A 12226-nucleotide genomic window follows, 5' to 3' on the forward strand; every position below is an offset into this window, starting at 1 on the left:
CCTGCGTCCTCTCCAGCGGCCAGCAGGGGGCGACTTAAAGCTGCGTCCTCTCTAGCGGCCAGCAGGGGGCGACTTAAAGCTGCGTCCTCTCCAGCGGCCAGCAGGGGGCGACTTAAACCTGCGTCCTCTCCAGCGGCCAGCAGGGGGCGACTTAAACCTGCGTCCTCTCCAGCGGCCAGCAGGGGGCGACTTAAACCTGCGTCCTCTCCAGCGGCCAGCAGGGGGCGACTCCAGCGGCTGCAGAAAGAAGTGTGATTGTATAGAAGTCTCTGAGAAAATGTTTCTACTTGTCAGCTGATTTATTCCCTCAGTAAACACTTTCCTGATGAGTTTATGGTCTCAGTCGCTAGTTTCAAGTCTTCTTCAACACAGCATGATGTTCATTTAGTAAATTATGGTCCCATTTAGAGGAACAGAGACCAGGAAGCAGGGGAGGCTTTAGTTGAGGCGACTTGTATCTGCTGCTCTGTGTACATTTAACCAGCGCTGCTTAAAAGTACGTTTAATTTTAAGCCATTTCCAAATGTGGTCACATCTGGTTCCAAAAAATCAATATGGCAAACTCGAGGCTTCAGAACAGAAGTCCACAAACCAACAGGGGACGTCCACTTCTTTTATACCGTCTGTGGGTCCAGACCCGAAGCTGACACCTCTTTAAATGTATAAACTCAAAGATATTAGATTTAAAATGATACGAAACAAATCCTCACTCTGGAGAAACTGAAACCATCAAATATTTTGAATTTTCTTTTGATATTTACATAAACAACTAATTGATTATTCACATTCTTCGTCTTGTGACATTATCAATTTATTGCTTCAGCGCTCTCGTCCGATAGGAAAGGAACTTGCTGGCTGATTGAAATTGCTGGCTGAAGGCCACGTTAGCTGCTACTGCTATGTGTTGCATCCTGGGAAATGCAGGATCTGACTAGGAAGATGAATGTGTTGAATAATAAGAGGAGATCTCTGGTTCTGCTGCTGGTTCCGATTTTGATCCTCCTTGTTTTAGGACTGGGCATCGTTTAAAATTTTATGATACTAGTACCAAAACCAGTACCCTTAACGTGATACCGATACAAATAAAGTACTTTATGCAATACCTTGCTTAAAATGCCACCTGTTGAAGCCATAGTAGTTGATTGGTGTTATTTTTATTGTTGTTATGGACAACCAAGGTGATCTATTTTCTTTTAAATGAAATGAATGCACCTTCTCAGGGTGCAGCCTCTATCTCTGGATCAGTTTCACTGTGGACAGTAAGCTCGTAGAGAACATTACAAAAATACCAAGTGTGGATGGAAGACTTTCAAAATGTAAACTGAGCTTCCTGATTAAACATATCGTGGTGGAAGCGGCCCGAGAGGTGATAAAGATAGTTAAAGTGTGTTTGCATAATATCAGATTTCGAGCCAGCTGCTCTGCCACTATGACTCTGTTTTGGTTGTTTACAAAAACCTCTCACTGACTGCACATTTCAGGAGAAAATCCAGGAAGTGTGATGCAGCATTTTCCATCTGAGCAGCCAGTGATGACTTGCCGCCGCTCTGACTGAATCTCTGCAACGCAGTGTGTCTGGAGATTAGCGCTGATCTTCAGTCGGTTGTGGTTGTTTTAAGCTGGCGAACACCTCGGAGCGTCACGGTGCGTCGCAAGGAGAGCTCCCGTGTATTGAAGCCAAACCTCACCCAGAAATCTGCAAATTTTTATGTTATGTTTGTTTTTAGGATAAAGTGAGGAGGTGCTGGCGTCGTCAGGCTCATCTGTTGCTCTTCTGCACAGTTTTTAGGATATTCTATTATCTGCAGCCATATAGAAGGGATGCACCAAAAATTGTTGGCCGAAACCGAATATAATGAAAACATTTGCCGAATACCAAGTACATTCACATTTCACTGCATAAATTAAATAGTCAAAATGGGCTTTTTCCTCAGTGTTTCCTGCAGGATGTGGAGAGACTATAGTGGCGGGGGGTCCGGGGCCCGAGAGGGTCCGGTAAAGTAAATTACACGTGTCCATTTACTTTTAATGGACACATGCAATATGTTTTATACTTTCTGTTAATATAATCCAATTAATATTATTTCCATCCTGTACAGACGCCTTATTTTGAAAACCGGACGTTGTCACATGTGTTTCCTCCTCGTGCTAAATCCATCCAGTCCGACACAGTTTGATAAATAATGCTATTTGTGGTTCTCGTACGGCGTAACACGAAGACTTCACAGCCTCTCTTCATACTAAAGAGACAAACTGACAGGATAAAGTCTCTAACCTGCCTGTCAGCTCGCTCTGGGCCGCTTCACTTACCGTAAAAGCTTGAATACGTGTGCACTCCAAATTTAGGCGCAGCTAGCTTAATCACCTTTTCACAGACGAGTGACAGAAACACTCAACAACAGCTCCGGGTCAAAGCCTGGATTTCTCCCAGTTCTGGATCTGTTGGAGAGCCGATTCAGGCAGAAGTTTCATAGTTTGATCACCTGAAAATCACCAAAAGTGACGATGAATATCTGTCCGACGCTCCTGTTACTGTGGGAGGAGTTAGGGAGCATCTGAAAAGGGCAACACGATCCATTTCAATCATCAATAACTGATTTGTTTTTAATCTAAAAATCTCAGACACCTGCAAATATAGATAGAGACTACCCTCAACATTTCACACCTGTGAGACCGTAAAAAAGTTAAGAAAATTAAGTAATTCATTTAATATTTAAATATGCAGGGGGCAAGGTTGTAATTTCAACATCTTCAATATATTGACCTCAAACCACCTCTCATCTGTCCTGGACGTCCTCTCACAGCTTTCACAGCTGTTAGTTGTTTTTTGTAATGTTGAGATGTTTTTCTTAATGGAGTGTTTGTTGAAGCACATGGGATTTATTGTTTGGTCACTGTGGGATCGATATCGAATCGTGGAATTTTACTGGTATCGACTACAAAATTTCTGGTATGGTGACGTCCCTACTTTTTACTATTATTCACACCTGCCGAAACGATTTGCATACGAACCTGAGTTTGATTCAGTCGAACCAAACAAGACAATACGCTGTTAGAAACACTGTCTATGAGGGTCGATCACTACAGTACATGTGAATATTTTAGAGCTGAAACAATTCGGTAAGAATTATTAAATAACCAAACTTACCAAAATGTTTCATCTTGTTCTGTTAAGAACAAATACCTGGTGAGGGTTTATGGTGCTGACCGTGCTACGAGTCTGAATGTGAGCTTGTGTTGGACGCCGTTCCCATTTCAACACGCATCAACACGTGTTTTTCCAGAAACACGCTCAATGGATTTTGTGGCCAGTCAGGTTCAGCTTTATTGAGCAAGGTGTGAAATGGCTGCCATGTATCAGAGCATTTATTACGATTGTTAATCGTGACACATTCATTTAAAAAACACATACTGGGTTGTTTAATTAAATAGAATAAGTCTCTTATATCTCTGGGATCGGGTTGGTTGGCGGTAGCAAAAATGTTAAACGATACCCAAAACATATGTTGGGTTTGACTTTCCATTTCTGGCCCTGGGAGTTGCCATTAAGCCCAGCTGTTGAATGGTACTCTGGGAAATGTAGGAAGTAGGGCTGAACGATTAGCTAATCGTGAAGACGGCGATTAAAATGTAGGTTAATTATACGGCGCATCAAAGATTCATTCAGTTGTCATCCTTGTGTGACAGATCTGCTCGCCAGTCACAAGCGCCGTTACGGTCCTACTCACCAATCGGCCCCTGGGCGTGCACATTTTACAACAACAAACGGAACTAGAGGAAAACGCGTTAATGGTTGTTTGTGCCGCGGTTTTGTCCGGCGTTAACTCACACTGAAGTGTTTCAGCAGCGGAGCGTTTAGCCGCCCTAATGTGTTGTTAATTTGTCATCTGCTCTCTAACGTTACATATCCACATGGAGCATTTCAGAATAAGAACATTTTTCCTGCCTGATTTTGTTGACTTGTTCAGATTTTGCTTATTTGTTCACTTGTCCTTGATTTTTGTGCTTCTAATATGGTTAAAGTAGGCTACATAGTTAAATAGTTAGTTTTTTTTTGGTCTGTTTTAACTGTGTTTATTGTTGATGTACGATCGGGAGTCTGCAAAGGGTGTTTTATTTTGAAAAGCGACCAGATTCTCCATGCCTTCTGTGTCTGACTTCCTGCCTTGTTCACCTGCTCTGTGCTGCTTGACGTGGTTTCCGTCAAAAATATTGAACTTTAGTGAAACTTCAATAAAAAAAATCGCAAATTAGATCCCCCCCCCCCGAATTGTTCAGTCCCCGCTTGGACGGAACAGGTTGAGCAAGTAAAGGAATAATTCCCTTTTATTTATATAGCAGAAGTTACCTCATTGCACTTTTCACGTAGAGCACATGTAGCGCTCGGCCACAGTGGCATGAAAAACCTCCCTTGAGCAGGTAGAAACCTCGAGACGGATAATCGAAGACGTCTTCAGAGGCTGTGTGTCTCTGCAGGAGGAATTAAAGGTTCAGTGTGTTTCATTCATGGGCTCAAATGTGTCTGTAGGACCCAGGAATCAGAGGGGATGATGGGAGGAGGTCACGATCACATGCTCGCAGCCACATATCTGCAGTGCTCGGTCACAGATTACACTATTACACTAGTTCCAGGGCGCTTTTTCATGGTACTCATCTATGGTTACAGTTTACCGTTGGCTTTTTTTGTTGTTGTTGTTTCAGAGTCCCGTGATGAATAGTGAAATTGACCCACATCCAGCGGGAATCCCACAGGAATCTTGTGACCTACGGGGTTCGCGAAAAAATGTCAGCCTCTAGTTCTTACGTGTGTGAACTTTTAATTCACTGCTCACTAACAGAGTCAGCTGTGTGTGTGTTTCAGACCGCCGGCTGTTCCTGAAAAAGCTGAGACAGGAAGTGTAGATTAAATCTGTTTATGTCCTTCTTTAGTGTTTGTGATTGATTAGCACCTGATGTTCCTGTTTTAAATGAGCTCTCTGTGTATAGAGAAGACTTACAGCTGGGAAAGGGTGGCGCTAAGATATCTTTTTATTCTAGTTTTATGTTTGCTGATCTTTTATAACTCCAGGTCTGAGCTGCCCATGACTTCTAACTCTAGAAATGTGTAGCTTAGTTCCCTAATTTATCATTAGTCAAGTCAAATTTTTCAACCAAAATAAACACTTTTTAGCCTTTTTCTTTAGTTTTAATCATTTTAATTTAAACACGTTTGGACTTTTTGGCTGTTGCACAGCTAGTTTTGAAAACATCAGTTTGGGCTCTGAGCATTTGTCTTTTTATTTTGAATATTTAATAATAATAAACTTTATTTATACTGCACTTTTTCAAGTTACAAAGTGCTTTACAGGGTTGAAAAAGGGAGGGGGGAATCTGCCAAATTTTAAAACAATATAAAAAATAAAATGGAAAAAGCAACAATAAAACAAGATGCTGACAAGAATTATAAGCAGAGAAGACATGTTGGAAATAAAACCGTGTGCTAGCGTTAATAAAACACTTGATGTGACTCTGCAGTAGATAAAACGAACAACTGATTAACTGAAGAATTACTGCAGCAACCAGGAAGAAGAGCGAGCAGGAGCACATCACCTTTATTTAGAAGTCAAAGGTCAACAACACACCCAGTCAGCTGACCGGACTCACACACATTCACACACTTACTCCTCCGCATAAAAACGTTTCTATTACTCCTGCTCGCTCGCTTCGAGTCTCTGAGTCTCTGAGCCTTCACATCGTTTCTGTTGTTGACTCTGAATCTTGACCCTGGGTTTAACTTTCCCACCGAAACAGTCCGATAAATCAGAAAAAGGGCCTGGAGAGGAAAAAACATAACCTTTTTACCCAGACGGACTTTGACCTCTTTGTTGTTTGTTTTATCAGAAGCTGCGTTCAACAAACTGTTGGCAGGAAACCATCTCAGGTTGCAGGTTACAGTGAAACTAACAGACGTTCTGTGGCACAATATGAGAAGTTGCAAAAGTACCTGTTGCAGAAGACTGAACTCTTCTCTCAAATGTGTCACAGATCAGCCGTCTTCAAAGAAATGCTAGTTTGCTTTCACTTCCTTAAACTGTCCTCTGCCAGGGGCTGAAAATACAAATATATTCTTCTCTCCACCTCTGCTGCTTCCTCGCTGCATCAACAGTAAAGCCACTCCTGTTGACATTAGGGCCAGCAAAACAAACTATAAAATATACCAATATAGTACTACTCCTAAAAATAATAATACCATATATCATCTCTCATGTCATTGCTATCATAATAAAATATATATATATATATTTTTGTCATGCAGTAGTCATTACCTTACATATAATCTGCCACGATGACCACTTTCTACAACTAGTTTATCACCTGCACTCTGTTAATTCCAAAGCTACAGAAACGATTTCCTAACACACTTCTGGCAGACGCAGACCAAACGCTGCCCCTGAATAATCTAATACTACATAACTGTCTTCAACGACGACGACCTGCAACTGTGGGTTAGATACTTGTTCATCTCACGTTTAATCATTTCTGACACGCCGACTGTAACTAGAGACTCTACAGTTTAATCGCACATTGATGTTGGCCTCCTCCACTGATAAACACGGCATTAGCTTCGTGTCTAATTTAGCAACAGGCAGCGGTATCTGCTGTTGGCGATGTTAGAAAATATTTAGAAGTGATAAATTAGAGAGGAAAGGCTCTATAAAATATCCACTGTGACTTGTCGCATCATAGCCTACCAAGTTTTTAACCGAGTGAAGTCTGAGCGAGTGAACACGAGCACATAAGACGACCGGAAATAAAAACCGGAAAGGAAATATTGCAATAAATTTGTGAGCACTCGGTGCAATACGGCAGTGTGCAATAAAATAGTAGCACCTTAGCACATGTACTTTACACAAGCCTCAGATCAATGGAGCAATGTGCAATAACCACACTTTACTCCAGGGTGTCAACTACGTCCTTTTCTTCTGTTTTTATGTTTTCCTCTTGAGCGGTACGTCACCATGTCAATGTTTCTCAGGTTGTTGTTTTGTAATAAGCAACGCTGCACTGTGCCCGAGCCGAATTTCCCTTTGTTGTCTCGAAGGAGTCGAGGTTTGACCTGGATTTGAGCCACGTGTTTTAATAACAAGCCCTCGATTAGCCTGATTTGTTAAACCTGATCATTATAATGATTGTGTCGTCCTCTTCCTCTGCAGGCGTCCTTTCTCACGAAGAAGCTCAACATCACAGGAAAGAGAGTGAACCTGGCAATATGGGTAAGAGCCGTTCTCATGCTGCGAACATAAATATAACCATCACATATATAATGTACAATATAATAAACTGTAAAAAATATTAACCTTTATTGTGTGTGTGTGTGCAGGACACAGCAGGTCAGGAGCGTTTTCATGCGTTAGGTCCCATCTACTACAGAGACTCCAATGGAGCCGTACTAGTGTACGACGTTACAGACGAAGACTCCTTTCAGAAGGTAACGCCTGTTTGGATGTTTCCTTTTTTCCTGCACGTTAGATGAAGCTTCAAAGCAGGTGCTTACAGCCCCTTTACACCTGGTATTAAAACCAGCGATGGGATTGCAGTCGGATAGTGCTCGACCTCATGAAAGTACAGGTTTAAATGCACCTGAGATCCGATTGGAGGTGATCGGGGATACATTGTGACCGCATTGAACGCAAGAGCGGAAATGCGTACCGCTCTCGGACTTGGAGCCGTCCACAAGTAAAATCAGAAGTTTGACGCCGCAGAGAGGCGGAGCCTAAATCACAGTCTTCACACTCACGGGCTCACAGACTTTGCGGCGCGTTCCTGGTGAGTCCTCAAGGGCTCAGGGTCGTCCCGTTGTCAAATCGTCAGGTGCATGAGGGGCCCTTTATGCACACTTTCCGTAAGTCCACATCTCTGCAGACTTTGCCTTCGTAGCATTGTGGCGTTTAACGCGGGGTTACCAGGGGAAGCCATCGGTTAAAGGAAATGGGTAAAATGACCTCTTGTCCAAATCATAAAGTTACTCCACAAAATCCTGGAATAAATTCTAATCAGACAGTCGGTCCCTTCAGTGCTTCGGCCATCAAAAAAGTAAAATATGTGAAATAAAAAGCCCGACAATTGTTTTGGTGAAGTTATGTTACGTGATATGTGTTATACCATTTCGGGCCCTTGGAGACAGTTAATGTCCACTAAGTTTGTGAGGGATCAGGGTTTAGGGTGGAGATTTGGTGTCCACGAACTCACTCAAACCTACTCCTAAAATAACAGAAATGAGCGCACGCTATGACAAAGGTAGCAAGGAAACGATGCCAGGCGGAAGTTCCACTTTCACCGCTGAAGAGAGAGGTGCATAATCCATTGAGGGAAAACAAATCAAGGTGGAAAGAGACCGTTCAAATAGTTATTATACAGTTTGTCATTATAAAGCATTTTTAGGACCCGTGCAATGGAGGACGTGACGTTTGACCCTGACAGAGCGATCTGATCTTAGGCTGAACCGCCTACTACGTACTACTGGCAACCGCAGTGTGCTGTATGTACTGTATACTGCACACTTTGAGGTATAGTATGTAGTATGAAACTATTAAATAGATTTATTTTGCAGCATGCTACACCAGGCTTTGCTAGTTTCTGGTTTTCAAAATCAGAACAATAAGAGGAATATAAATGTAAGTACGCTTAAAACGTATTCTTTTTTTAAAATCTCTAGCCGAGCTGTAGCAGATGTTTGCTTCGGTATATTGGCGCATAAATAAGAATTATATAAAATAAAAGCAAATTAAAAGCAAGTATTATAACCACAACTGTAACATTACACTAAAAATGTAATGTCTATTTAGAATAATGATGATAATAAAGCGACAGCAGTCCCCTTTTATCAAAGTTACACAAGCCTGTCCATCACGAATCAGATGTCTCTTTATTTAACGTTACAACATTACTCAGAATGTAAAGACAGAATAACCCCCCCCCCCCCGCCGCATTTGAGGAGCTTCTCAACCCCGAAAAACGTTCGAGCACATTCTCGATTCGTCAACGATTTCCCTAAAAATGCAGATATTTAAAATCTACACAGTTGATTTCTCGCCTCAAAACTTGTTGGAAGTGGATTTAGTGATGAAACAGCGTGTGAAAATTGTAAAACAAGTTCTGTCGTTGTCCCCTAAACAAAAGACGGCTGGTTGTTGTTACGGGTCTAGCGCTTTGCATTATGGGCCACAGTACGCGAGATAGACTGGTCCGATGCGTACTGCAGATTTTTCCCGAATCAGTACGCCATCCGGGTATTTTTGGCATACTGCAGATTTTGCGTTTGTTTGCATACTACATTTGGGCCAAATCAGTACGTAGTACTAGTATAGTAGGCAGTTTGGAATGCAGCCTTAATTTGGACGCTGGAGACGCATCTTAAAACCAGGTGTAAATGTAATCAGGTTAAAATCACGTCCAGAAAGTGAGATAGTTCCTGCTCTAAACCATAAATTATGAAAACGCATTGTTGCAGGCAGATATGTAACGTATATATTCATCAAACTAAAAGAGTGAAATAAGTATTTTTTTTTTTGTTCTTAGTATGTAGCCTGGGAAGAATACGGCACTGGAAACATTTCAAAATGTAACGGACCTCTTTGTTAAACACTTGAGAGCTGGAATAATTTCTGGATTCATTGATTATTGGACAGAAAACTCAGACGGACAAATTTTTTAATTGATAAATCGTTAAAATACTTTCTTTAAGCAAAATATCTTGTTCCCAGCTTCTTAAATGTGAACTTCTGCTCGTTTTCTTCTTTCTTTTATGATGTTACGTTTCTCATTTCTAACTTTTAACTTCTCGGTTCTCCTTTTTATTCTCTCCTCCGTTTTTCTAACATGTTTTTTGATGTAACACAGTCTGATTTATCGTGTTTCTGCTGTTGCAGGTGAAGAACTGGGTGAAAGAGTTGCGGAAAATGTTGGGGAACGAGATTTGTTTATGTATAGTAGGTAAGTTATCAGAAACGAAACGTTTACTTCACCTGAACATTTGAAAGCATCGACAACAAACGAGCCTCATCACCACATGAGGGCCCTAATTAAATGAAATCTCTGGCTGAAGTTAAGCTGGGCGATGTGGACAAAAATGTTTTAACAATAAGAAATTCCAAAGAGTGTTTAACTCAACAACTGTGGTGCAGAAATATCAGGCGTTTTACTTGAATAGAAAACGAAGTGATTGGATGAGCCGGACTGACGACCGCAGGACGATCGACTGAGTCTGTCTTTCTTTTCTCTGCAGGTAATAAAATTGATTTGGACAAAGACAGACATGTTTCAGTGGAAGAGGCAGAGAGGTAAGAACATGGGTTTTTCACGTCGCTCTGCTGTGAACAAATAAAACCAGACGACGACGCAGCTCAGTCGGTGGGCACGTGGTGGTCTGGAGTTATCTGAGCATGCTCAGTATACGTCTCTCTCTTTGTGTCTGTGTAGTTACGCAGAGTCGGTGGGAGCCAGACACTACCACACATCAGCCAAGTTAAATAAAGGCATCGAGGAGCTCTTCCTGGATCTCTGTAAAAGTAAGACCCGAACCTAAACGCACGAAACACGCTTCAAAGTTAAACCCGACTGATGACCTTTTCTCAAATACTAACGTCAGAGCCGGACGTCATGAGGTCAAGTGAATATCAAAATGTTTTCACAAAGTGACGTTTTTAAATAAGAAATCCACTTCTGTTTTCCTGTAATACACAGATGAGAAGATGGATTTTAGTTTCAGTGCAGAGAAGTTTATTTAAATAAAATAACGCACAACAAAATTAGTTTGTACAGGAAGAAAATAGACTGAGCAGAAGAAAATGAGACAAAACTACATAAAATAATATTATTTTACAACCTTAGATGGTTCTCAGGGCTCAACAATAACGGTGGCCCGATGGTCCAGGGCCAGTAAAACGTAACGTCGGGACAGTTGAACTAGCAAATCACTGGCCCAATCGGACCAGTGCAAAAACATTAGTATTTTTAAAAAAATGAAACCCAACATCCTGCAGTTGTTTTGCAGCTTTTTGACCGTCGTCCAATCCAGATTTGTAGTTACGTGACGAGTTGTTGTCAAATGTTATTTCTCTCATCTCAGTCATGAAAGTGAAACGACTCCACCTGATTGTATAGAAGTCTGTGAGAAAATGTTTCTACTTGTCAGCTGATTTATTCCCTCAGTAAACACTTTCCTGATGAGTTTATGGTCTCAGTCGCTAGTTTCAAGTCTTCTTCAACACAGCATGATGTTCATTTAGTAAATTATGGTCCCTTTTATTATATGTAATTAGATTTATAAACTGGGTGGTGATAAACTGATTGAACAGGCTGAAATATTTGGATATAATATTTAGACATCTACTTTTATTTCCTTTGTTTTATTGGGGCTTTAAACTTAACTCTATCTAAAAAAAATAGTAGATGAGAAGGATTAAAGTGGTTAGAGGAGGGAAATAGTGATTATAATAGAAATGATCATTTATTCTGTTATTTGATGTTGAAGGTGCATAATTAATTTATGTTAACTGTGACATTAGCCGGGATGCTAATTTTCAACAAACAGGCTTAAAACTAAGTTACTTATTGGAAAAAATGAGCCGACTCCTAATAATCTTTTTCAGTGGCGCTGGTTAAATGTACACAGAGCAGCAGATACGAGTCGCCTCAACTAAAGCCTCCCCTGCTTCCTGGTCTCTGTTCCTCTAAATGGGACCATAATTTACTAAATGAACATCATGCTGTGTTGAAGAAGACTTGAAACTAGAGACTGAGACCATAAACTCATCAGGAAAGTGTTTACTGAGGGAATAAATCAGCTGACAAGTAGAAACATTTTCTCATTATTACTAATGGAGCCGTTCCATAGAATGCAGGTTTAAAGGACATCAGTTTGTTGACCGCTTGGTTGAGTAGTTGCCTCATTTTCTCTGAGACTTCTATACAATCCAGTGGAGTCGCCCCCTGCTGGCTGTTAGAGAGAATGCAGGTTAAAGGCATTTCAGCCCTGACTTCACTCTTAGAGCCGGAGGTTCCCGCTTGGTTTTAACCTCTGTCTGTGTTTTCAGGGATGATGGAAATGGCTCAGTCTGAGGAGAAGTTGAAGGGCAACGGAGCCAGCCAATCAGCAGCGGGTAGGCGGGGCGTACAGATAGTCGACGACGAACCACAAGCCACGCCCGCCGGAGGATGCTGCTCTTCTGGCTAACACACACACACA

General features: G+C 41.4%; 1 protein-coding gene across 2 annotated transcripts in view; it reads left to right on the forward strand.

The window, feature by feature from the left end:
• rab21 (RAB21, member RAS oncogene family) overlaps positions 1-12226 on the forward strand; it is a 17197-nt gene that overhangs the window by 2579 nt on the left and 2392 nt on the right. Inside the window, exons 2-7 of one of the 2 annotated variants that reach the window (XM_046039465.1) lie at positions 7194-7253; positions 7361-7468; positions 9909-9972; positions 10265-10319; positions 10459-10547; positions 12075-12224. In XM_046039465.1, the coding sequence (XP_045895421.1) occupies positions 7194-7253; positions 7361-7468; positions 9909-9972; positions 10265-10319; positions 10459-10547; positions 12075-12214 (516 nt within the window). In that variant the 3' untranslated portion in view covers positions 12215-12224. The remainder of the gene's footprint in view (positions 1-7193; positions 7254-7360; positions 7469-9908; positions 9973-10264; positions 10320-10458; positions 10548-12074; positions 12225-12226) is intronic. The other variant, XM_046039464.1, reaches the window with a different exon arrangement.

This window comes from Micropterus dolomieu, linkage group LG23, assembly GCF_021292245.1.
Source record: "Micropterus dolomieu isolate WLL.071019.BEF.003 ecotype Adirondacks linkage group LG23, ASM2129224v1, whole genome shotgun sequence".
NCBI classification, from domain to species: domain Eukaryota; kingdom Metazoa; phylum Chordata; class Actinopteri; order Centrarchiformes; family Centrarchidae; genus Micropterus; species Micropterus dolomieu.